The sequence below is a fragment of the Dipodomys ordii genome, unplaced genomic scaffold, assembly GCF_000151885.1.
Source record: "Dipodomys ordii isolate 6190 unplaced genomic scaffold, Dord_2.0 Scaffold54, whole genome shotgun sequence".
NCBI lineage: Eukaryota > Metazoa > Chordata > Mammalia > Rodentia > Heteromyidae > Dipodomys > Dipodomys ordii.
The window spans coordinates 3,515,489-3,542,196 of record NW_012267270.1 but is presented as its reverse complement, the minus strand read 5'-3'; the positions used below and the strand labels follow the sequence as shown (position 1 = coordinate 3,542,196).

General features: G+C 49.4%; 2 protein-coding genes across 2 annotated transcripts in view; one reads left to right on the top strand and one right to left on the bottom strand.

The window, feature by feature from the left end:
- Positions 1 to 10,206, bottom strand: part of Pc (pyruvate carboxylase) — a 111,310-nt gene extending 101,104 nt beyond the window's left edge. The window contains exons 1-3 of the mRNA XM_013020888.1: positions 10,150 to 10,206; positions 4,699 to 4,740; positions 2,929 to 2,979 (exon numbers count right to left, since the gene is read on the bottom strand). The gene's annotated coding sequence lies outside the window, so the exon portion shown is untranslated. The remainder of the gene's footprint in view (positions 1 to 2,928; positions 2,980 to 4,698; positions 4,741 to 10,149) is intronic.
- A 12,600-nt stretch (positions 10,207 to 22,806) lies between these two features.
- On the top strand, positions 22,807 to 24,989 carry LOC105989145 (chromosome unknown open reading frame, human C11orf86). The gene is made up of 2 exons (XM_013020976.1): positions 22,807 to 23,121; positions 24,190 to 24,989. The coding sequence occupies exons 1-2, from the start codon at positions 22,855 to 22,857 to the stop codon at positions 24,295 to 24,297; spliced, it is 375 nt and encodes a 124-aa protein (XP_012876430.1). The 5' UTR covers positions 22,807 to 22,854; the 3' UTR covers positions 24,298 to 24,989.
- Positions 24,990 to 26,708: the final 1,719 nt, after the last annotated feature.

Below are 26,708 nucleotides of genomic sequence, written 5' to 3'. Positions count from 1 at the left end.
AAGGAAGGAAGGAAAGGAAGGAAGGAAGGAAAGAAAGAAAAAGCCGAGCACTGGTGGCTCACGCCTATAATCCTAGCAACTCAGGAGGCTGAGATCTGAGGATCGAGGTTCAAAGCCAGCCCAGGCAGGAAAGTCCATGAGGCTCTTATCTCCAATAAACAACTAGAAAACTGGAAATGGCGCTGTGGCTCAAGCAGTAGAGTGCTCACCTTGAGCTGAAGAGCTCAAGGACGGCACCCAGGCCCAGAGTTCAAGCCCCATGACTGACAAAAAAGAAAGAAAGGAAGGAAGGAAGGAAGGAAGTGAGGAAGGAAGGAAGGGAGGGAGGGAGGGAGGGAGAGAGGGAGGGGAGGGAAGGGAAGGGAAGGAGGGAAGGAAGGAAAGGAAGGAAGGAAGGAAGGAAAGAAAGAAAGAGAAAGAAAGAAAGGAAGGAAGGAAGGAAGGAAGAGAGAAAGAAAGAAAGAGAGAAAGAGAGAAAGAAAGAAAGGAAACTACAATGCTTAAATGGTAGAGCATCTGCCTAGTAAGAACATAGCTCTGGGTTCAAACTCTAGTACTATCAGTTGGTAGAGCACTAGCCAATGAGCAAAAGTGTCAGGTAACAAGTTCAAGTCTTGCTCTTGGACAGAAATAAAAAAGAGAAAAATCTGTGACATAGGGATATTTGGGGCTCAGTATAGGTCATGTGCTAGCATGCACAAGATCCTTGGTTCCATTCCTAGCCTTCTCTCCTTTGGGAAAAAGTTCATAATCTTTTACTCTCTGCTCCCTAGTATAGGGAATCAACCCAGGACTTTGCACATGCTAGGCAAACACTCTACCACTACCCAGCCAGCCACACACATCTGTTACATTGTGTACTTTACTGTTTAAGGGAAATTGGTCAGAGTAACAAAACATTTTAAAATTATTTTTATTATTCTGAAGTATGCTATAAATATTATCAATTCAGCATGTCAATTATGTGTACAACATATATTTATCAATGTCATCCCTTCTATCATTCTCCCACAAATCAGTTTGTTTTTGGGTCCGGTTGTGGGGCCTGAACTCTGAGCCTGGGCGCTGTCCCTTAGCTCTTCAGCTCAAGGCTAGTGCTCTATCACTTGAGCCACAGCGCCACTTCCGGCTTTTTTCCTTTTGCTTATGTGGTGCTGAGGAATCGAACCCAGGGCCTCAGGCATGCAAGGCAAGCGCTCTACCACTGAGCCACCTTCTCAGCCCCCACAAATCAGTTTGAAGATTCCAATTAAAGGGGCTCACGTGGTAGAGTGCTTGCCAAGGAAGCTCAAGGCCCTAGATTCAACCTCCAACATTGAAGTAGGGTGAAGAGGTGGGGGGATAATTCCCATTAAAACATGCAACTAGATTTGGGATTTTAGGTAGGAATTTTACCAAGTTTAAAATCAGTATTGGCAGGTAGTAAATAAGCACATGAAAAGAAGCTAAACATCATTAGTCACTAGGGAAACCAAAATTGAAACCATAGTGAGATACCACTATAAACCTTCTTAAATAGCTAGTTAAAAGGCTGACCATCCCCAGCACTGAGGAAGGCAGACAGGGCTGAACTCCCATATGCTGCAGGTAGGACCACAAAATAGTATAAACACTTTAAAAAGAGCTGCGGGCAGAGCTGAAGAGGCAGAACGCCTGCTTAGCAAGCACAAGGACCTGGGTTCAAGCCCCAGTACCACAATGGAAAAAAAAAAAAAAGGTTAGCAATTTCAGTTACAGTTTCAGTTACACTGAACTATGGTATAAACTATCCACTCTCCTAGGTATTTGCCCACAAGAAAAGAAAATAGGCTAGGTGCTGGTGGCTCATGCCTGTAATCCTAGCTACTCAGAAGGCTGAAATCTGAGGAGCTGCAGCTCAAAGCCAGCATGGGCAGGAAAATCTGTGAAACTCCTATCTTCAATTAACCACCAGAAAACCAGAAATGGCTCTGTGACTAAGTGGTAGAACACTAGCCTTGAGCAAAAGTGCTCAGGCACAGCACCCAGGCCTTGAGTTCATGCCCCAGACCAATGAAAAAAAAAGAAAGATAGAAAGGACAGAAGGAAGGAAGAAAGAAAGAAAAAAATGTCCATACGAAGACTTGTACACATTCACTGTGACTTTATAATTGACAAAAAAGGGAAGCAGCTGAGATAAATGACTAACAGGTGTACAAATAAATTGTGTGATATTCACATAATGGAATAATTACTCAGCAACAAGGGAATAAAAGAAGGCAGATAAACCAATACATACTCTATGAATCCATTCATGGAAAATTCCCCAAAATGCAAACTGACTTATAGTAAGTAGAAGCAGTTTAATGGTTATCTGGGAATGAGGGAGGCACAGTGGAAACAGCTTTCCAGTGTATGTACTGTCTAGACTGTGGTAAGGGTTTCACAGGTGCACACATTTGCTAAAACTTACCAAACTGTACAGAGTATATAGAGTTTATTATGCAAATAACACCTCAGTAGCTGATTGAGGAATAAAATATAAAGCTGGACAGAGGAAAAATTAAGGATCAGCTTAATTTATTCAATTTATAGGAATTACATAATTTACAGGCAATTGGAAAAAGTATTAAAATAATTAAAAGATGGTAACGGCAATTTATAAATTCAATTAAAAATTTCAAATTAGTCTAATTAGGTGTTCAGATAGAGCCAGCATTAATCAAAAGGACCTCTGAAGTGATTGTTAAACTTTCTAGAATGTGAATAGAATGGAAAGATTTGGAGGTTATTCTTAAGATAAACTTAAAAATCCAAGGAGAAGGAAGAACTAGATTTTAAATTTTTTCAACTTTAACAAATTGAAAATCAACTTTTTCCAGTTAAAGGCACTTCTTGAATAATCTTTGCATTACTCAGAGGCAGGGGTGGGGTATGGCATCTAGAACCCCACCTAGACATGCCACTCACAGGTCACCCGAAATTCACCCTCTTGGGCTCTCAGATTGTCAGTTTCCTCATCTGTAAAAGAGGAATGATTCCCAGAATAAATAATATGATTAATCATTTACTATGAATAAACTTCATATTGATGCACAGCAGATTGCTAAAGAAAGTACTCAGGCAGAAAGTGAGCAGAGGGTAAGAATGAGCGGCACAATAGCTCACTGCCTAACTGCTGCCCTCCTAGTCCCTGGGCTGACTGGTGACAGACAGGAAAAAGGAGAACCCACGCGCTCCATGTCTAGGCATGACTCAGCACAGCCAGGACACGGAATTTTCCGCAGCCTCAGCCTCAGCCTCAGCCTCAGATGTCATGCTGCATGTGGGTCAGGAGAGGAGCAGCACTAGGAGCCTGGCCCATTCCCCAAGCAGATAGTGGAAATGGCCTTTGCCAGTCTCCTGACATCCCAGGCCCCACCCCTGCCCTGGCAGCAAACCAGGACAAAGAGGTAATAGGAGAGCTCGTGGCTGAGGTGGGCTCTTAGGACCAGGGGTTTTGCCTTCAGGGGGAGGACTTAACAATAACAACAGCCACATCCAAGAAAGCTACAGAGGGGGTAGCTCCCCCCCCCAAGATGACAGAGCCTTGGTTACTGTAACTAAGGAAAGCTCAGGGGAATCAGCAGGGCCTTGGGAACTGATGAGCTGAACTGAAGAGAAACCAGATGACCCTGGAAGAAGAGGCCTCTTCTTGGGGATTAAATTTTCCTTCTAGGGCCATGGTGGCTCACATCTGTACTCCTACCTACCTACCTACTTAGGAAGCTGAGATCTGAACATCAAGATTCAAAGTCAACCTAGGCAAAAAAAAAAAAAAAAATCTAAGACACTCCAAATAACCAGCAAAACAACAACAAAATAGAAGTGAAGGTGTGGCTCAAGTGGTATAGTGCCAGTCTTGAGCAGATGAAGCTAAGCAAGAATGTGAGGTCCTTGCCAGGCACCAGTGGCTCATACCTATAATCCTAGCTACTCAGGAGGCTTCGATCTGAGGATCACGGTTTGAAGCCAGTCAGGGCAGGAAAGTCTGTGAGACTCTTATGTCCAGTTAACCACCAAAAAGCCAGAAATGAAGCTGTGGCTTAAGTGATAAAGCACTAGCCTTGAGCCAAAAATTTCAGAGACAGAGCCCAGGCCCTGAGATCAAGCCCAGGTCCGGCACACACATAGACATAAACAGAGACACACAGCCAGACACACAGCCAGACAGCCAGACACACAGCCAGACGGACGGACGGACAGACAGACAGACACACACAAGCAATAGGTTATAAATGGCAGCACAGCCTAGGCACCAGACAGAGGAAGAAAGGACAATTCCACCTTTACCTCCTTGTCACTGTGACTGGCAGAGGTGGGAAACACATGCCAAGTGTTTTTACAACTAACTAGCTGGCAGAGCCGCCTCTCATGTCCCAGATGCGTGCTTCCTTGAATCCCTCCCAGCCCTGGGGTGGGTCAAGCCTCACCGCCCTCCTGCCCAGCTTCCCAAGCCACATCCTTCCACAAGTAGGGCCGCCTGCTACAGCTGGCCAGCTGCCAACTGAGCCCAGTCGGGAGTCAGATGTTACTTGCCCGTGAAAACCAAGAAAATGCGGAGACCAAGCTAACAGGAAGATTTCAAAACTCAGAGCATGCCTTTTGTACTGATCAGACATGCCAGAACTTCCATGGGCATTGCCGCTGCTGGCAGTGACCCCGGAAACCCACTGGTCTAGCTGCAGACACACGACTTACCTTTGTAAGTGTCCTGTGGGTCTCTCCAAAGCCAGAAGCTATCTAAAGAAAAAATAAAATAGCCTCATTTATCAGAGCAGTCCCCAAAGATCGGAGTTAGAACTCAGAGAAGAACTGCTTGTTGGCTTCTAGCTCAGAGGGGCCATGAAGACAGCAAAAGGCTGGAAGTATAACCAGCTTTGTTGTCCAGCTACCTGGGCCCCAGACCTTGATGCTCTGCTTGGTTCCTCATCTGTAAAATGGGAACAGAAACAATGCCCACTTCCCAGGCTCTAGATAGTACCTGATGAACTAACACAAAGGACACATTCTGACTCTGATCAGTATGGGTGACAATAAACATTTAAGGCAAACCCTTGTCCAAAACCACTGCACAAGAACAGGAAGTTCCAGAAAGAGTTCTTGTTTTAGCTAAAGTACCTTCTCTTCTTGCCCACCTCATTTGGCCCCAGATCTACTTTCTCCTTACTGCATGGCCTCTAATCCTCCATCACTACCTGTGCTCCTGTTTCTTGGACTCTGGTTTCTGTCTCAGGATGCAACATGACACTAATAAGCAACTGTCTAATGGGATCCGAGATGTCTCTGGCTCCCCAACCTTTTCCTCAGAGCCCTGAGGTTTCCTGCAGAAACCCATCCTGCCATGCCTAAGAGCACAGCCCAAGTTCTGGCCCACAGGAGCCCAGAGTGTTTGACCACTTTTTGGACTTTACAGATTGCTTCTTTTCACACTGTAAGACAGCTGTGAGACAGCTGAAATGACTGGTCAATAAACACCAAATGGCAACAGACCAGCAAGCTGTCAAAGGCATTGAATCCATGTTCACAGAAAACCAGTTGCCTTCGTAGATTATGTCAAGGCTGAAATTCAATGTTTGGGGCACTCATTCAATCAAGTCTTTATTGAGTGCATGCCTTGCACAAAGATCTATGCAAGAAGATTCAGGCTCTGCCTAAAAAGTGCCAAAAAGCAAATTAAGTTCCTGGGGCCAATTTTGAAACAGATGACACCTGATAGGCCCCCAAGCAGAGAGCCTAGGGCCAATTCCAGTTCATGCCATTTACTAGCCTTGTGACTCAGTATACACTCTCTGTGCATATGTGAGACACACAGTGCATTCAGGTTAGCTTTTATTATTAACAAGAATAAATCATTATTTATCATCATTACTATTAAAAGAGAGAGCGGGGCTGGGAAGGTGGCTCAGTGGTAGAGCGCTTGCCTTGCATGCCTGAGGCCCTGGGTTCGATTCCTCAGCACCACATAAAGAAAAAAGCCGGAAGTGGCACTGTGGCTCAAGTGGTAGAGCGTTGGCCTTGAGCTGAAGAGCTGAGGGACAGCACCCAGGCCCAGAGTTCAGGCCCCACGACCGGACCCCAAAAAATAAAAATAAAATAAAAGAGAGAGCCCCCATCCAACTAATAGGCTTGCGATGCTTAATATAGTCAAGCCCTGAGTCTTAAAGAATTTTTATAGGACAAGATTAGCAGTCAGGTTCTGCAGGAAACAAGTCACCAAAAGCAGAGGAGGGTAAGAAGCAAGTTTGGGGGGAACAGTGAATAGTCTCATGGGGAACTAAAGCAGAAGTGACCTATGAGGCCAATAGAAGAAAGGATTAGAATCCTGAATGCCAAGCTGAGGCAAGCTTCCATTAAATAAGAGGAATGAATTATTCTTTGTCAGTTTCCCATTTTCCACTATTAGTCCCTCCTCCTTTGTCCAAGCATCACTGGCTGACACTAAGGCAGCGAAGAGAAAACGGGGTAAACTTCAATCGGGCCTAGGTGAGATTTCAGTAGGGCACAAGCATATCCTACTTCTATGAGGACTGTCTCTGAATGAGAAGTTAGCCCAGCCTGGTACTTCTGCAATACAAAGAGTAGGGCCCATTCAGAAGAGAGTAAAGAAGAGCTGGGACAGGACTCAGTGGTAGAGGACTTGCCTACTATGCCCCAGCACTGAAGAAAAACAAACAGTTTGAGCCGGACATCATGGCACATGCCTGTGATCTCAGCAATGGAAAGACTAAGCAGAAGGTTAGCAATCTGAGGCCTGACTACACAGGTGGATATTATTAGGAGGCAGCAAAACAAACAAACAAGAAAAAGGTCCACATTATCTTCCATGAAGCTTGAATAAGAGGCTTCTAGCTCCCACAGAAGACGTTCGGGAGAGATGGGACTTCTTCCCAAACTTACTGAGTCGTCACTACTGCTGACCCTCCCTTCTCAGCTTCTACCCTTCTCACCTTACTGGCTCTCAATTTGAGCCATTTCTAACTTGTCCCCAGCGCTGTGTTAGGAACTGAAGACTCAGCAGAGAGGGATGAAGACAGCTATTGCATAGAATGAGAGACATGGGTCTGAGGTCCAGCCCTGTCATTGGGCTCAGGGCCTCTCGAGCATGTTGCTGGAACCCAGCACATGGCCTGGGGTACTGGAAGGGAGAGAGGAAGAAAGCACGGAGCAGGACACCAAGAGGGCAGCAGCCTGTATCACTACATCAAAGGCAGAAGGGGCCAGATGTGAGCCACCAGGACAACCTTTTCATGGGGAGATCTTAGAGATAGAATTAGCACAGCTAATTAGCTCAACCAGGCTGCATACAGCAGGCTTCTGTAAGGGGAGCCAAGGAGAAGGGTTCACTGGGGTAATCTAACATTAAGCAACCACAGTGAGCAAAGCCCCTGCCCTAAGGGCAGAGCATAGGGCAACCATTAAGAAACAAAAGAATAGGCTAGAGTGTAGTTCAGTGGTAGAGGTATGCTTGGCTCAAGGCCCTGGGTTCAATCCCCAGGATAAAAATGTAAAAAAGGGATGGCTGTTCTTAAAGCGCTTACCAGAATACCAACGGATACAACCTATAGTTCAAATCTACTGCTTAGGCCTTCAAAGTCAAGCCAAACACCTAGTGACCTTTAGATTGGATCTCACTTCCTCACTGACTCACATACAAACGCTATTGTCCTCACTTGGTTACCTTTTCTGCCCAGTGGCCAACCAGATTTCTCACATCCAACTGAGAAATACTATTTCCTCCATAGTCTCCCTCCACCTTCCAGTACTTCCTCTTGCAGGTTCTGGCTGATTGAAATTCACTCCCCTTCATAATAAAACCTCTAATCAAGCTGGGTGCTGGTTGCTCATGCCTGTAATCCTAGCTACTCAGGAGATTAAGATCTGAGAATCATGGTTCAAAGCCAGCCAAGGGAAGGAAAGTCCATGAGACTCTTATTTTTTTTTGGGGGGGTGGGGGTGGGGGTCTGGTCGTGGGGCCTGAACTCTGGGCTTGGGCACTGTCCCTCAGCTCTTCAGCTCAAGGCTAGCGCTCTACCACTTGAGCCACAGTGCCACTTCCCGCTTTTTTTCTTTTTGCTTATGTGGTGCTGAGGAATCGAACCCAGGGCCTCATGCATGCAAGGCAAGCACTCTACCACTGAGCCACCTTCCCAGCTTCCATGAGACTCTTATCTCCAATTAACCACCAGAAAACTGGAAGTGGCGCTGTGGGTCAAATGGTAGAGTGCTAGTGTTGAGCTGGAGCTAAGGGACTGCGCCCAGGCCCAGACTTCAAGCCCCACGACTCACCCAAAAACAAAATAAACAAACAAAAAACCCACACACAAAATTCTAATCACTGCTGCTTCACTTTTGATGCTGCCAGCAGCATCAAAAAAGAGATTTGCCACACAATTCCTCCATGAAGCCTGCTCCAATCCATCCCCTTCAAGTCCAGCCCAGCCCATTTCCCTTCTCCCAAGCTTTCACATGTGGTCTGTCCTGCTTTTGGGGACTCTACAGAACTCCACTGAACTTCCTTTCTTCCTCTGGACTGTACCTTGCCTACACGTGCTCTCTACAATCATCTGTAGTATGTCCATTTGAAGCTCAGGTTTTATTTTTCTCTCCTCCAACCAGTTTGTCGTAATTCTAAGACAAAGGATTAGCCTCAGCACTTAGGTCAGCTCTCAGCACCCAGTGTAGGTCTCTGCAAATAGTAAATGCACAAGAGAATATAATTAAGAGTTCAAGAGTTACGATGAAGAGCCAACAAACAGAAAGTTGGAAGTGCAAAGCTCAGCACAAGCCCCCCAGGCACAAGAATGTGCCTTACATACAGGAAAAGGGTGACATGGGAAAGGCCAGCCAAGGCTGTTGGTGGCACTGGGTAAGAGGGAAGGCACATGTCTGACCCTGGGGACTCTGGTGATGGAGCAAGTGCTGCCGCTTCTTGGCACCTGTTTTCTCAGCTGCAATATGTGAATGATAAGCCCTGGCTTATCTCTCTAATACAATGAAAATGTAATCAATTTTTTTAAAGAATGTCAAAGGTATCAGGCGCCAGTGCACACCTCTGTAATCCTAACTACTTAAGACGCTGAGATCTGAGGACTTACAGTTCCAAGCTAGCTCAGGCAGGAAAGTCCATGAGACTCTTTTATGTCCAATTAACCACCAAAAGGCCAGAAATGGAGCTGAAGCTGTGGCTCAAGTAGCAGAGTGCCAGGTTTGAATGAAAAAGCTAAGGGACAGCACTCAGGCCCCGAATTCAAGTCCCAGTTATCGGCGCACAAACACACATATACACCCAGGATACGTCAGAGCTGCCCGGAACTTGGCTTAATTCCGTAGTTTGAGATGAGGAAAGAGCTCTCTAAAAGTAAAACTACTTGTACAAAGTACACAGGGTAACATGCTGGGAGGAACCTGCAGGGCAGGTCCTAAAAGCCAAGGATCCTGACTCCTTGCCCCAGGAGAGCCTTGCTGAGTCAACTTCATAGACTGAAAAAGAAAAAGAAAAAAAGGCGGGGGGAAAAGCCAAGAAAGCAGGAAAGTAACAGGCCGGGCCAACCTCAGACGAATCCCTGCTTCAGGGCACCTGCACCAACATGTGACAGGGACGTTGCCTGGCGCATCCTCCGGCCACAAGGACAACCCTCCCCTTCACGCCCGGGCTCTGCCACCGCCAACCTGATGGGGACAACCACGGTGGCCGGTTCTGACAGACTTGGGGCTCCAGCCCTCGGGGGTCGGGCGCGGGGCAGGCGAGGGCTCGGCGCGTCAGTTTCTACACCTGCGAAATGGGCCGGAGCGCAAGACTACCGCCAGCGGACCGGCGGCCGCCGTGGGGGCGGGACACGACGGCGCGGCGCGGCGCGGGAGCGGTGCCGAACCGACCGGGGTCGTGGGGAGCCGCACGACGTGGGCAGAGGAGGGGGGCGGGTCCGCACCGGCCGGGTCCCCGGCGGGAGGGGGAGGAACGGCGCACGTCGTGCCGCGTCGCGTCGCGCGCCGCCCGCCGCCGTCTCCTCCAGCCGTCACTTGCGAAGCCCGCGTCGCCTTTGCGCGCGCGACCCTTACATAAGCGTCCCTGACGGCGGCGCCGGTGCACACCCACCCGTTCCGACCCGCCGCAGGAAGAGGAAGGTGCGCAGCGCCGCGGACACTCACCTCCGCCCTGCCGCTGCAAATCGTCGCCGCCGCCGCCTCTCAAGCCGCTGCCTCCACTGACAGGGAACAGCTGCGGTCTCCGCGCAACCGAACTTGCTGCAGTCCCAGCCCCGCCTCCCTGACTTCCTATTGGCTTAGGCAGCCCAACCCCTCCTGGTATTGGGCAATCCACTCCGTCACTCACCGCTCCCCCAGTCAGGACTCCTCCCTGCGCCCGCCTACTCGTCGCGTTTAAGCCTTGGCGCCCCACGTCAACCCCGCCCCTCGCGTCCTCGGCGGGTCTCTGGATTGGTAGAAAAACGGAGAAAGCCCTCCCCCGTCGCGCCACCGCCTACTCCCTTGTCTCCCGAGCCTCACGTGGGCTGCCCGGCTTGGCGGCGGTCCGCAATAGGCGGAAGTTGCCGGTCGCCTGCGCGTTCTGATTGGCTGCTGGCGGGGGTGGGGACGTGCGATTCATTCACTGGTGTAGCACGTGTCTCCTCAAACCGCAAGCAATAACAGACCCGCTGGGGCTCGGGCGTCCGGGCCATACGGCCGCACACGTTTGCAGAAGGAGAACGGAAAAGACTGACAGAGGAACCGACGAGCGCGCTACAGGAGCAAGGAGAGCGCGACCTGCATCCCTTAGCAGCTGCGCGGGTGGTGATGGTGGTCTGGAGTCCGCCCCTGTGTGACCTTGGACGAGCAGCTTCACGTCTCTGAGTTCAGTTTCCCAATCTGCAAAGCTCAGCCGCTCAGGACTAGGCTTCGAAGCCTGGTTGAGATTGGCAAGGAAAGCTCCAGAAATTGGGTTCTGTGCCAACCAAGGGAGAGGGAAGAGGCCAAAACAACCGCAACTCCTGTCTTCCACTGAAAGGAGACCGGACAATAATTAAAATACACATAACATAGCAATCGGGCGCAGATTTAAATAAAAATAATCTGCTTCCAGGCAGGGGGGTCAGGGACTGTGAGAATGTCATAACTAGAAAATGTGGAGCATGGAGAGGGACTACAACTTTTCTCTTCTTGGACTTGGTTAAAAATTTGTGACTCCAGACTTTCCTTCCAACTTATCTGTCAAAATCTCAAAGCTGAGTGGATCCAACACTGGCATTTCAGTGGAGAATTTAAATCCCAACTTTCTAGATTCACACATTCCTGTTCAGCACCTACTATATGTCTGCTGTTGGGGACAGTGGTGGGCACAACCTATCCAGCCCTACCATTATGTCATAGAGTTCCACTTTCTATTGGATGTTCTAGTCCAAAGACTTCCAACTCAACATGCATGTGCTTGTTCTGAGGCCTGAACTAAAGGCCTGGGCACTGTCTCTGAGCTTTTGTGCTCAAGACTAGTGTTCTACCATGTGAGACACGGTTCCACTTCTAGCTTTTTTGGTGGTTAATTGGAGATAGGAGTCTCAGGGACTTTCCTGCTCATTTTGGTTTCAAACTATGATCCTCAGGGCTGGGAAGGTGGCTCAGTGGTAGTTCGCTTGCCTTGCATGCATGAGGCCCTGGTTCCATTCCTCAGCACCACATAAGCAAAAAAAGAAAAAAGCCGGAAATGGCACTGTGGCTCAAGTGGTAGAGCGCTAGCCTTGAGCTGAAGAGCTGAGGGACAGCACCCAGGCCCAGAGTTCAGGCCCCATGACCGGACCCAAAAAAAAAAAATCAAACTATGATCCTCAGATCTCAACCTCCTGAGTAACTAGGGTTACAGGCATGAGCCACAGGCAGTTGGTTCCAACCAAACTTTTAGTTATTCAGAAAAGAGTTAAAGCCCTGAGACTTGAGGATGACCTATAATTTATTTATTGTCTCTGTTACTCTTCTAGAAAATATCTACCATGTGACTTCCTGTCTAATCTTCCTGCTGCATAGGTCATAAATCCCTGTGTCCTTTAAAAAGGGCAAGGCTAGAGAGGAAGGAGGATGAGGAAGAGTGACTGGGAAGGTGTCTGATCAAGGTACATTGTATGTGTATATAGACAGGTCAGAATGAAATCCTTGCCAGGCACGGGGACTCACACCTGTAATCCTAGATACTCAGGAGGCTGAGATCTGAAGATTGTGGTTGAAACCAGCCTAGGCAGGAAAGTCCATGAAATTGTTATTTCTGTTTAACCACCAAAAGGCCAAAAGTGGAGCTGTGGCTCAAGTAATAGAACAACAGCTTTGAGCCAGAGTTCAGGGACAGTGCCCAGGCCCTGAGTTCAAGCCCCAGTACTGGCACAAAAAAAGAGAAAGACAAAGAGAGAGAGAGAGAGAAAGAAAGAAAGAAAGAAAGAAAGAAAGAAAGAAAGAAAGAGGATGATGAAGGAAGGAAAAGAAAAGAGAATGTGGACTGTGGGTCTGTCTCAAATGGTAGAGTGCCTGTCTAGCAATTATATAGCCCTGACCACAAACCCCAGAACCAGCAAAAATTCAAAAAAAAAAAAAGAAGGAAGAAAGAAGGAAAGAGTGAACAAGACTTCCCCAGAAGCCAAAAGTTCAGCAGGAAAGAAAGGGCCCGAGAGGGCTCCGCATTTAGAAGGGGAGGGAAAATTAAAAAGACAACAACCTAGAATAGGTCAGGGTGTCATCAGTGAGCTGAAAATTGTGAGGAAGAGGTTTTGGCAGAGTCCCTGGACCATACAAAGAGGAAACTGGACCTTGTCAACTGCACCCACTGGAGAAGACTGAGCTGTTTACTCCACCATCACACGGCCTCCCCCCCCCCCACACACACACACATCGAGGCCAAGGGGGATAGGACATGCCTTGATTTCAAAACACCGTGACACCATTTCACTCTGTCTGAGTCATGAGAATCCAGGGAAGTCCTGACCCCATGAAAGGAGCCTTGGAGAACTTCCTGAAGAAGTCAAGGTCTAGGCTGAGAGAGACAGACAGAGATAGGGACAGAGAGGAGAGAGACAGAGACCGGAGAGAGGAGAGAGATTTCTAGTTAATTTGTCAGAGGACATAGATAAGTGGGTTCCCACCGGGGGAAGGGCTTGAGCAAGGTAGGGAGGGCAAAATGGGGTGGAGGCGCGATGAGGTCATAGAGCGCTGAGCTGCAGTGAGGACAGACAAGGACAGACAGCAAGCTCCACAGATACACTGGGGGAAGGCTAAGTAGTTGGAAACAGATCAGGAGGATGGGGGATCCAATAAAGGCATGAGCTCTTCAAAACGTAGAGATACTTAATGAGCCCAGGAAAAGTCCACCTCTCTTAGTTTACAGCTCAGAAGCCTGGCATTGTCCTGACAGGACTGCCCAGATATGTCCGATCTACTTGTCTAGGATGATAAAAGAGTGAATGACCAGGCTGGGCGCCAGTGGCTCATGCCTGGAATCCCAGATACTCAGGAGGCTGACATCTGAGGATCATGGTTTGAAGCCAGCCCAGGTAGGAAAGTCCATGAGACACTTATTTCCAATTACCCACCAAAAAAGCTACAAGTGGAGCTGTGGATCCAGTGGTAGAGCATTAGCCTTGAGAAAAAAAAAAACATAAATAAAAAAAATAGCTCAGGGACAGCACCCAGGCTGCCCCAGGATTCACACTAATTTTTTTTTAAGATGCCCAAATTCTGGCAACTTGAGTCTCCAGAGGGCCTGGTTGATGGCAATTCAGAGGGTTTGAAAGCCAGGACACTCCTCACAGGCTGTCCTGTGCTGTGTGTGTGTGTGTGTGTGTGTGTGTGTGTGTGTGTGTGTGTGTGTGTGTGTGTGTGTGTGTGTGTGTTGTGGGGCTTGAACTATGGGCCTGGGAGCTATCTCTTAGCTCTTCAGCTCAGGTGAGCACTCTATCACTTGAGCCACAGTGCTGCTTCCGGTTTTCTCACTGACTTTCCTGCCTGGGCTGGCTTTCGTGATCCTCAGATCTCAGCCTCCTTAATAACTAGGATTACAGGCATGAGCCATCAGCACCCGGCTGTTCTATGTCTTCTACGTAGCAAGAACCCTTCTGTGTATGACTGAGCAGAGCTGGGGGTCAAGAGTAGCTTTCTGCTTTTCCTTCTTTTTTCTTTTTTTTTATTTTTATTTTTTGCTGGTCATGGGGTTTGAAATCTGGGCCTGAGCACTGTCCCTCAGCTCTTCACCTCAAGGATAACGCTCTACCACTTGAGCCACAGCACCACTTCTGGCTTTTTCTGCTTATGTGGTGCTCAGGAATCGAACCCAGGGCCTCATGCATGTGGGGCAAGCATTCTACCACTGAGCCACCTTCCCAGCCTCTCCTTCTTTTTTCTTGTACTAGTACTGGGGCTTGAATTCAGGGTCTGGGCACTGTTCCTGAGATTTTGTGCTCAAGGCTAGTGCTTTACCACTTGAGCCAGAACTCCACTTCTGGCTCTTTTTTTTTTGTACTTAATCAGATATAAGAGTCTTTCAGACTTTCCTGGCTGGCTGGTTTCAATTCAAGATCCTCAGTTCTTAGCTTCCTGAGTAGATAGGATTACAGGTGTGAGCCACCAGCACCTAGCTTTCTCTCTTTTGGTAAGTTTTCCTCTCCCGGTTCCAATAAGTGGCCCAGGCCACTCCACAGGGGCTTTGGGAACCACTGGAGCTCCATGGGTTCCCTTCATGACCACTAAGTCATAGTGGGCTTTTGTGAGAGAGAGGAAGAGGAGGCCCTCCGGTGGCACTTGGTGCTAGGCTGGTCCTTGGGGGGTTCTGTCAGCACATGACTGAGCAGGCTAAGCATGGGTTGGATTGTAGTCCACTCTTGCGCCATTAACCATTTGTGCAGCGTGGGAACTGTACAGTTGCACAAAGCAGCCTAATATTCTTGTCTGGGTACAGTTTTGAGGTTAAAGGAGCCTAAATTCCAATGCTTCCCTCCCCCATTGGGAACCCTAGGTTCCTTATAGCCTGTAGCCTCCCACCCTCAGGGATCTACTAAGTCTTTTTTGCCCTTCCCTGCTCTGATCATGTCAGTCTGAGAAGTTCCATGGGCCCAGAGGTCCGTCATGTAGTCTTCACAGATGTCCAGTCCCTCTTCCTGCCCCAGCAGGCCCCAATCTAGGTCTCCTCTGAGCTGTTAGCCTACAGAAAGTCTCTGAAAGTTCAGAGGTCTTTCCTCTTGCATTTCTTTTGTACATGTTGCCCCCCAGAAGCAAAGGGGAAAGCAACGAGATGGGTAGGCTACCCTCCTAATTCCCAAGTTTTATTGGGAAGCAGATCCTTTCACTTAGCCTGCAGAGCCTGATCACTGTCCCTTAACTTTCTCCCTCCAGGCCAAGACTCTCCCACTTGAGCCACAACTCCAGGTCTAGCTTTTTGGTGGTTCATTGGAGATAAGAGTCTCACAGAGTTTCCCATCCAGACTAGCTTTGAATTGTGATCCTCAGATCTCAGACTCCTAACTAGCTAGGATGACAGGCGTGAGCCACAGGCATCCAACCTAGGGACTTCTAAGGAACACAATGTAGCCGGAGAAATGAGATGTCACGCCATAAGGAAGTCCCCAGAGACCCTGGCTCCTATCTTGCTCCCCATCTCTGGTTTTCTCATTTGCTAACTTGGGTTGAAGGCAGCTGCCACGTGGTAAGCTGTCTGGGGAGAGCAAAGTAGTAACATCTCACCAACAACAAGAAACTGAGGCCCTCAAGCTAACACCTCTTAAGGAACAGAATTCTGCCAACAACCCTAAGAGATAGCTTGGAAATACATCCACCCCCCAGGAGAAGGGCCACAATGTGCACCTGTGCAAGACCAGAGCCAATCCTGCTGAAGAGAAGTCAGACACAACCCCACCCACCCTGGGAAACTGTGAAATGACAGCTGTGTGCCAGCTGTGTGCTGGCTTAAGCCACGAAATTCCTTTTAAGCCACTAAATTTCATTTATTCTGCCACAAGGTTTAATTAAATCCATGCAGGGATTAAGTCTAGGACCAGTAAAAAAAAAAAAAAAAGCTTTAAAAAATGGCAGTTAAGGGCTGGGAAGGTGGCTCAATGGTAGAGTGCTTGCCTTGCATGTGTGAAGGTTTGATTCCTCAGCACCACATAAACAGAAAAAGCTGGAAGTGGCACTGTGGCTCAAGGGATAGAGCGCTCGCCTTGAGCTGAAGAGCTGAGGGACAGCGCCCAGACCCAGAGTTCAGGCCCCAGGACTGACAAAAAAAAAATCGGTTAAAACTACAAGCTAGCTGCGTACAGTGGTGTGTGGTGCATGCACATACATGCACGTTCATGCTGAGGTTGGAACTCACGACCTCATATCTGACCCAGCTGGTGCTCTTCCACTTGAGCCATACCTCCACTACTTCTGGCTTTTTGGTAGCTCTTTAGAGATAAGGGTCTCACAAACTTTCCTACCCTAGCTGATTTTGAGTTACTCTCAGCTCTCCTGAGTAACTAGGATTATAGATGTGAGCCACCTGTATCAAGCTTGCAAGAAGCTTAATTATGAGAATCTTGGTTCAGGGTGGCCCAAGTCAAAAGTACTGGGCCTGGGAAGATGGCTCAGTGGTAGAGTGCTTGCCTCACATGTGTGAGGCCCTGGGTTCGATTCCTCAGCACCACATAAGCAGAAAAAAGCCGGAAGTGGCGCTGTGACTCAAGTGGTAGAGCACTCGCCTTGAGCTGAAGAGCTGAGGGACAGCGCCCAGGCCCAGAGTTCAGGCCCCACGACTGACCAAAAAAAAAATTTCTGGTATTAATAACTGCCCTCCCTCCAAAAATAGTAATAATAAGACAGAGATGGAAGAGGCAATATATTCTGGTCCCTTCGCCTACACTCCTACCACATAGCTTCAGAGAACTCCAATATTTAACACCCAATATGTCTGGTCCCAGGACACAGGTGAAAAAAATGTCCTGACCTTCCAGGGCACCCAGTCCTCAGATAAGAGGGACACTTGTGAGTGAGCTGGTAGACTACAGAGAGGGCAAACCGCCCTACCTAGTTCCAGGGGTCCAGCAGCCTTCTCCTGGGGCTTGAACTCAGGGCCTGAGTGCTGGTCCTAAGCCTTTATGCTCCAAGCTAGCACTTGATCCACAACTCCATTTTCTGGTGGTTAGTTGAAGAGTCTCCTGGCTTTCCTGCCTGGGCTGCTTTGAACCGTATTACTCACAGCTCCCAGCTGATCTGGAAGGTTTCGCTCACAGAACAAGGTATGGAAAGGCAAAGGAGAGCTGGCGGGTCAGGCAGGCGGCTGGCAGAGCAGAAGGAAAGCCTTCCATCCTCAGCAGGTGAGGGAAGTCATTTTCAGATTATCTGGGGTACAAGAGAGGATTCTGCAGTGAGGGGCTCACCCAAGAAGCAGTGATTCAGCGTCAAAAGCCTGAATCAGCGCCAGGCGCTGGTGGCTCACGCCTGTCATCCTAGCTACTCAGGAGGCTGAGATCTGAGGATGGCAGTTCAATGCCAGCCTGGGCAGGAAAGGTGTGAGACTCTTATCTCCACTGAACCACTGGAAAACCTGAAGTGGTGCTGTGGCTCAAAGTGGTAGAGTGCTAGACTTGAGCAGAAGAGCTCAGGGACAGCATCCAGGTCTTGAGTTCAAGCCCCATGACCAACGAAAAGAAAGCCTAAATCAGCAGAGGGCTGTGTCTGAGCTCAGGGGAGTGTGCCTCTGTGTGGGGGTCACGGGGAGGGGGTGTACATACGCAGGTCTGTTGTCAATAATAGAACCCAGGACCACTTGAAAGCTGAGTAAGTGCTCTACCACTGAGCTCCATCTACAGCCCTGAGAGCTGGGATTTGAACTGGCTGCATAGACTAAGAAGGTTGAAGACTGAGTATGGGTTTTCTTACAGTTTAACCAGGAGCCACTATGGCTGTAGACTAAACTCTCGAGTGTGCGCAGATTTGGCTGGTGTGCGTGGGGCAAGTGGAGCAGAGGATGGGGCCCCTTTGTTTTTTGTCTTTTCACATGGACTCCTCTGGGGAGTTAAGCCTGGCAGATAGTAAGAGATCCAGTGAAGATCCCCAAATTCTAGAAGGGATGAAAAGGGGTGTGGCCAGGCCCCGGGTGAGAGGGGGAGGGATTGCTGAGCAACAGTGACAGCCAGGTCACCTTTGACCCCAGTCAGAGGTGGCCTGCAGGTCAGTCCAAATACGAGGAGGCGGGGCACATCACTTCCTGCCTGTTGCTGTTGCCCACAGTGAGAGCATGGGCTTGGAAGGCAGGCTGACCACCAGAAAAGCCCAGCTCCACCCCTCCGTGCGTATGTTCTCTAGTCAAGTGCTAATTTCCCTGAACTTCAGCATCTTGACCGACCTAAGCTGAGCATGGTAGCTCACACCTGTAGTCTTGGCTACTCAAGAGGCAGGGAAGGCAAGAGAATTGCAGGAAGCTAGAAGTTCGGGGCCAGCCTATACCTCCTAACAAGACCCAGTCCCAATCTCTAACAAAACAGGAAATTAGCCAGTTGCCAGTGGCTCACACCTGTAATCCTAGCTACTCAGGAGGCTGAGATCTGAAGATCACACTACAAAGCCAGGCTGGGCAGAAAAGTCTGTGAGACTCTGATCTCCAAAAAGAACCACTAGAAAACCGGAAATGGTGCTGTGGCTCAAGAGGTAGAGCGCTCACCTTGAGCTGAAGAGCACAGGGACAGCACCCAGGCCCAGAGTTCAAGCCCCATGACTGACAAAAAAGGAAAATAATCTCTACCTCTTATGACCAGCATAATGTTACAATGAAATCTACCCTGGGATTTTTCTCCAGAACCAATAAATATGCAAATAATAATAATAGCAAAACAAAAAGGAGACATCTGAGGTCTCTTGAACCTTCAAAGTCTACAATTCTAGGCATTCTTCCAGCCTCACCAAGAACCCCACCCCCTCCTCATCTAACCCCCAGTCTCCTGCTGCTGCTGGTAGCCTCACTTTGAGGGGCTTAATTTTCTTTTCTGTGCCGGGATTATAGGCATGTACCACCACACTTAGCACTTTAAAAAAAATTTTTTGTGTGTGCCAGTCCTAAGGCTTGAACTCAAGGCCTGGTGCTGTCCCTGAGCGTTTTTTGCTCAAGGCTAGTGCTCTATCTCTAGAGCCACAGCTCCATTTCCAGCTTTTTGGTATCTCACTACTTTCCTAGCCAGCCTGGCTTTGAACCTCAGTCCTCAGAGCTCAGCCTGCTGAGTAGTTAGGGCCTACAAGTATGAGCCGCCGTGCCAGATTTAAAATCATTTTTTAAAGATTAGCATATATTTGTTGTACAAGGGGAATTGATTGGCTGGGAAGGTGGCTCAGTGGTAGAGCACTTGCCTTGCATGCATGAGGCCCTGGGTTCCATTCCTCAGCACCACATAAGCAAAAAGAAAAAAGCCGAAAGTGGAGCTGTGGCTCAAGTGGTAGAGCACCAGCCTTGAGCTGAAGAGCTGAGGGACAGCACCCAGGCCCAGAGTTCGGGCCCCACAACCCGACCCCCCCTCAAACAAGGGGAATTGATCATGACATTTCCATGCAGATACACAAGGGATCCTCAGCAACTTCACCCCCTTTTCACGCCCCCCCTCCTGCCCCTCCCCTTTCCCTACACGATCTCCACTGGGCTCATTTTTCTGTTTTCATAGATGCAAGCAAGCCATTTCAGCCATCTTGATGCTCATTCACTCTCCCTGTCAGCTGAACTCCCCCTGGCACCGACTCCCTAACAGAGCCTATTTCTGCCTCATTGCATTTCCCAAACCACCCATTTTATAGATGAGGAGGGTTCGCTGCGTAGCCACGCTCTGTGGACCACGTTTCATTTGCATAAAAGTCTATGAGTCAGCTGTCCCAGCTACAGACCAGGAGCCTGAGGAGAGAGCGCCCACCAGCACCGTACATCTTTATCTGGTTGCACTTGGTTCTCAGAGCCTGAGACCTTAGCCCTGCGGGGCTAGATCTAGAAAAATCTAGCTAGATCTGGAAATATCCAGGCCTCTTGAGTCCTCTCTCACTCTTTGGTGGTACTAGGGTTTAAATCAAGGCCTCGGACTTGCAAGGAAGGCACTCTCCCAATTGAGCCATTATGCCGATCTTTTTTGCACTGGCTGCTTTCATTTTGCTCTAAGACTGGAACTTGAACTTGGTATCTGATGCTTTATGCTCATTGGCAGGGGCTCTACCTCCTGAGCCAAACCTCCAACTGCTGGTTATGTTTGAAATAGGGTCTCACTTGATGTCTGGGCTGGCCTGGCTGGTGATCCTCTGATTAGTGAGTTCCTTGGCTGGAATGACAGGCATATACCACTGAGCTGAGCCAATGGGTGAGATGGAATCTTTTTCTTTCTTTTTTTTTTTTGCCAGTCCTGGGGCTTGAACTCAGGGTTTGGGCACTGTCCCTGAGCTTCTTTTGCTCAAGGCTTGCACGCTACCACTTGAGCCACAGCACCACTTCTGGCTTTTTCTATGTATGTGGTCCTGAGGAATGGAACCTAGGGCTTTATGCATGCTAGGCAAGCACTCTACCACTAAGCTGCATTCCCAGCCCCTAAGATGGAATCTTGCAAACTTTTTGCCCATGGCTGACCTCAAAGCATGATCCCTGATCTCTACCTACCAAGTAGCTAGGATTATGGGCTTGATCCACTGTACCTGGTTTTTGGTTTTGGTTTTTGTCAGTCACGGGGCTTGAACTCTGGGCCTGGGTGCTGTCCCATAGCTTTATTGCCCAAGCTGGTGCTCTACGACTTGAGCCACAGCTCCACTTCCAGCTTTCTGCTGGCTAGTTAGAAATACAAGTCTCACTGACTTTCCTGCTTAGGTTGGCGTTGAACCTTGATCTTCAGATCTCAGCCTTTTGAGTAGCTAGGATGACAAGCAGGAGCCGTCAGCGTCCAGCCTCTACCTAATCGTTTAAGTGGACATTGAAGTAGCATGTGCTCGCTCAGCATTATGCAATCAGCCTCCGGAGATCCCGGCTCATAAAATTAAGAATCTACAGCTATTAAACAGGCATCTGCGGCAGCTGGCAAGCCCCTACGACCTTGTACCTCTCCAACTGTGACGCTCCGAGGTTGATGCTGTCTTGAATTATAAAATCCTGTCTCTGTTTTGCCTTGGAGACATCTGTACTCAGTGTCCTCAGCATGGATGTGAGGCCAAGCCAGGGCCACGCAAGAGGCGGGAGGACAGTGACTTCCAGACCGGCCTGGGCTACACAGCAAGGCCTTATCTCAAACAACGGGGGGGGGGGAGGTGAGAGAGACAGAGACAGAGAGCACTCTACCACTTACACCACAGCACCACTTCCAGGTTTTTTGGGGTTTTTTGTTTTGAATGGTTCATTGGAGATAAGAGTCTCATGGGGACTTTTCTGCCTGGGCTGGCTTCGAACTGCCATCCTCATATCTCAGCCTCTTGAGTAGCCAGGATGACAGGAATGAGCCACTGGCGCCTGGCCCCAATCTCTTTGCCAAACTCCTCTAGTTTACCTTGAACTGGTTGAGAAGTATTTAGAGAAAGAAGGGTTCAAGGGAGAAAAGACAGTCGGTTCAGTTCCAGAGGAATCCACTAAACTCCAGGAGTCAACTATGAATAAGAGATTTCAAGATTAAACTTTGTATATTTTTGGCTATTCTCTGCCAGTGCTAAAAGAAAAACAGCCAGGTGCCGGTGGCTCACACCTGTAATCCTAGCTACTCAGGAGGCTGAGATTGAGGATCTCGGTTCAAAGCCAGCCTAGGCAGAAAAGTCTGTGTGAGATTTATCTCCAGTGAACTACCAGAAAACTGAAAGTGATGATGTGGCTCAAGTGATAGAGCACTAGTCTTGAGTGGAAGAGCTCAGGGACAGCGCCCAGGCCCAGAGTTCAAGCCCCATGACAAAGAAAGAAAAAAGAGAGAGAGAGAGAGAAAGAAAGCAAGAAAGAAAGAAAGAGAGAAAGAAAGCAAGAAAGAGAGAGAGAGAGAGGCGCTAGGAAGGTGGCTCAGTGGTAGAGTGCTTGCCTGCATTCCGAGGCCCTGGGTTCGATTCCTCAGTACCACATAAGCAAAAAGAAAAAAGCTGGAAGTGGTGCTGTGGCTCAAGTGGTAGAGCGCTAGCCTTGAGCTGAAGAGCTGAGGGACAGCGCCCAGGCCCAGAGTTCAGGCCCCACGACCGGACCCCCCCCCCAAAAAAAGCACTCAAACAAATTAACTTACTGTGAAGTGTATTTTGATAGAGAGCCTTTCCTTTATAAATACACTGCGTTAACAAAAAAAAAAAAAAAGAAAGAGAGAGAGAAAGAAAAGAAAGAAAGAAGTCCATTTCAGAAGATAAAATATTCATGTGCAGAGAGGGACAGAGAGATGGAGACAGAGAAACAGACCCAGAGACAGAGATGAGCACCATGGGTCACACCTGTAAGTCCTAGCTACTAAGGAGGCTGAGATTTGAGGACAAATCTCTGGAACTCTTATCTCCAATTAACCACAAAAAAAATAAAAAAATAAACATAAAAAACCTGGAAATGGAGCTGTAGTTCACGTGAGAGACTGTCAGCCTTGAGCCACAAAGCTCAGGGACAGCATCCTGGCCCTGTGTTCAAGTCCTAGAACAGGTACTGAGAGAGACAGAGACAGAGACAGGGAGAGAGAGAGAGATGAGAGGGCCCCTTGGCCTGTGCTCCCCGCCCCAGAAGGTGGGGAGGGTGACTCAGGATGCTTGACCCCGTAACCTGCCCTTTGGTTTATGATGGCCACCTCAGTCAGCACCAACCTTTGGCCCCAGGAGCTCCTTCATCAGGTGGGTAGAGGCCCTGGGCCTCCGCAGAGGGCTAGCAGCTTGCCCAAGACAGCAGCTTCTGGAGGCATGGGAACTGGCCCGCGCAGTCAGTCCCTACGAGGACCCCGGCCCTCCTATGGGAAGCTGCAGGAGCCCTGGAGGACACCCCGACTCCGCCGGGCACTGAGCCTCAGACAGGCCCACGAGAAGTCCAAGTCCAAAGGTCTGGATGGTGGCATGGAAGGGCTAGACACCCCTACTTCTGAACGGCTGTCGGGGACCCTGGAGGACACAGAGCAGCTGATCCAAGCCCAGCAAGGAGGCAGCCGGCGGTGGCTGAGGCAGTACGGACAGGTATGGCTGAGGGCTGAGCTTAGGGTGGTCCAGAGGTAGACACATATAGTCCAGGATCAGGAAAACAAGGCAGCTGTCTGGAGGAGGCTAGAGGCCACCCCTGGGGTATATTTCAGATTTACTCTATATCACTGGGAGTCATTTAAAGTTTCAGAGGAGAGCAAGTGGGAAAGGAAGTACTAGTCAGAGCTGGATTTGATGGCTTTTGTGGGGGTTTTGGGGGAGGGGAGAGAGGGTTGTTGCTGGTGGTGGTGGTGGTGGTGGTGGTGGGTGGTGTGTGTGTGTGTGTGTGTGGGTGTGTGTGTGTGTGTGTGGTGTATGCCACTACTGGGTACCAGGGCTTGAACTTAGGGCCTCATGCACTTGCTTGGCTTTTTTGTTTGTTTGTTTGTTTAACTGATGGCTGGCATCTACCACTTGAGCCATATCTCAACCTCTGGCTTTTTGGTGGTTAACTGGAGATAAGAGTTTCACAGACTGTTTCTGTCCAGGCTGCCTTGGAATCTCAATCTGCAGATCTCAGCCACCTGAATAGCTAGGATTACAGGTGTGAGCCACCAGATGCCTGTCTGGGTCTTTTATTTTTTCCCCAGTCCTGGGCCTTGAACTTATTTTTTTTAGGTAAGATCTTGTTAGGCAGTCTAGGCTGGCCTTGAACTTATGATCAACCTGTCTCTACCTCCAGAGAGAGAGAGGGGTCACAGGTACATGTCACCACACCCAGATTCCAGAGCTGTTTTCCATGATCAATGTACAAAATGTTCAATGGGTGAATGAACAGGGCAGGAGGCAAGGAGATTAACCAGCCCAACTTCTCACAAGTTACATTTTGACATCCCCACACAAAAGAAGGGAGAAAACCTAGCGTTCCTCCCCCTTCCCTCCCCCCTCTCCTCCCCTCCCCCCTTGATCTTTGTTTGCATGGGTTCTAGGCTCTGCCTCCTCCAGCTCCCAGGGTCCCCCGGGAGCAGCCTTTTCTCTGGACTCTACCCCCACCTGGTGGCTGTGAGTGGAATAGCACCTGAAGCCCACCACTCAACCAGCATCTCCTCCATCTTGGTCTTCCAGCAGGTGAAGAGAAGGTGGGACAGCTTCCTCGCCAGTTTCCCCAGTGTGACCTTGAGTCGGCCAGCCTCCGAAGAATCCCCCACTGAGAACCACCAGCTAGAGATGTAGGAAGCCCCCCGGGAATGCCTGTCAGCTGATCCTCTGCACCTCTGCCTTCCTGGAGGAGGCCTCTGGGTTCAACTCACTAGATCTCATGTGGGGTTGCCCCCCGAGGGCCGGCCCTGCTGCCCTAATATCTTGGCATCAAGCCGCACAGGACAGAGCTCTCTGCCCACTGAGTTCGGGAGCCCTTGGACGATAACACATATGAAGATTTTGGAAGTGGTTCTCCCCCACAAGATTGGGGACGTCAGTGCCCTTGGCCCCCCACAAAACCAGGCATTCACTTCCGGGACAGAGTTCAGTGAAGCCAACCCATGGCTGAGAGGCTCTGGGACATCACCTGGTCACAGCGCCAAGCTCCACCTGCCCTTCTGGTCACCTGCTTGTGATGAGCCAGAATATGGCGGGTCTAACTTACAGATGGCGAGCCCTGGAGGGCAAGGACCCCCTCTGGTCAGTCCTCTGTGCTGAGAGGCTCAGGCCTAAATGTTTCTGCCTTTGGGCCTCATAGTATCCCAATGAGAGAATTAGGGGAGCCTCCCATCCCCATTCAAGAGGGAGAAACAGAGGCCCAACGTGGATAAAGGGGGAAACTGAGGCCAAGAAAGGGAAGGGATTTATTGTTCATGATATCTCTAGCCCAACCCCAACCCCCACCCCATGGCACCCAAGACGGGGGCTGAACACAAGTAATAAAGGTGCTGAGCTGAAGTAAACAATTTGCCTCCTGACTAACTTGCAAGCTCAGCTGTTCCCGATAACAGTCTAGGCTGGGCCAGAGCACAAGCAGAGCTCATGCTGAGGCTCAGAGAGGGCAAGGGGCTCTCTCAGGGCCACACAGAGAAACTGGATCTGACCTGAAGAGCCTGAGTTCTTTGAGAGGTACAAGCACTTCTTGTGGGCCTTCTAGAGCAGGCCCAAGGTCAAGGCAAGCCAGGCATCCTGACACAAGGATGACCCAGCAACAGAATGGTGGGCTTCCTGGTCCCCTACAGCTCAGAATCCTAGCAGGGCCACTCAGGTACAAGAAGGATCTTGGGAAATTTTTATCCCAGACAGTCACTAGAGCCTGGCCTGGAAAGCAGATGGTATGATTTGAACACAAGCTCATTAGTTTCAAACTTCAGATTGCTTCTTAGCAGCCCCCCCCCTTTTTTTTTTCTTTTTGTCAGTGGTGGGGCTTGAACTCTGGGACTGGGTACTGTCCCTAAGCTCTTCACCTCAAGACTAGCGCTCTACCATTTGAACCACAGCACCATTTCTGGTTTTCTGGCGGTTTTTATTGGAGATAAGAGTCTCACGGACTTTCCTGCCCAGGCTGGCTTTGAACTGTGATCCTCAGATCTCAGCCTCTTGAGTAGCTAGGATTACAGGGATGAGCCACTGGCGCCCCGCTTCTTAGCCCCCTTCTACTTTAGCAACCAGAGTGTGTCAAGGAACCCCAGGACATCAGAAAGCTGTTAGGCTGCACAACTCTGACCAGGCCTCTCAGTGTCTGGGAGGAGGAAGCCGAGACTAGAACTGGACAGGACTTCTCAGCCTGCCGTTCTCCTTTTAGCCTGAGATTTGTCTAGTGATAAACTTCTTCCTTCATCCAGATCAAAGTGTCACAGAGAGCCATGCTGGTGGCTCATGTCTGTAACCCTAGCTACTCAGGAGGCTGAGACCTGAGGATCAAGGTTCAAAGCTAGCCTGGACCGGAGAATCTGTAGCACTCTTATCTCAACCACCGAAAAGCCATAAGTAGAGCTGTGGCTCAAGTGGTAGAGTGGCAGGCTTGAGCAAAAGAGCTAAAGGACAACACCCAGGCTCTGAGTTCAAGCCCCAGTACTGGTACAAAAAATTCTACAGGAAGCCAGGTGCCAGTGGCTCACGCCTGTAATCCTAGCTACTCAGGAGGCTGAGATCTGAGGATCGTGGTTCAAAGCCAGCCCAGGCAGGAAAGTCTGTGAGACTTATCTCCAGTTAACCCACCAAAAATCCAAAAGTGGTGCTATGGCTCAAGTGGTAGACTGCTTGCCTTGAGCTGAAGAGTTCAGGGACAGCACCCAGACCCACTACCAACAACAACAACAAAACTTCTACAGGGCCCTGGCCTGTTCACTGAAGGTCAGTGCCTGGATGTAGGCCTGATATTTAGTGGGTGCTCCATAAATAACTGAGTCAATTAAGGTCCTGCTCGAGGTCACCCAGTGAGTTGACAGCCTGATCTGCTGTGGACCTGGGGGTGTATCTCCTGCCTCAGCGTATCATCAACTTGACTTCTGGGGTCCTTGACAGAGACTGCCCCCATACCTCACTCAGCTGGGTCATTTCCAAAACTGGCCATGGTGTCCCTCCCATTATGGGTACCTTTGGCCATGGTGTCCCTCCCATTATGGGTACCTTTGGCCATGGTGTCCCTCCCATTATGGGTA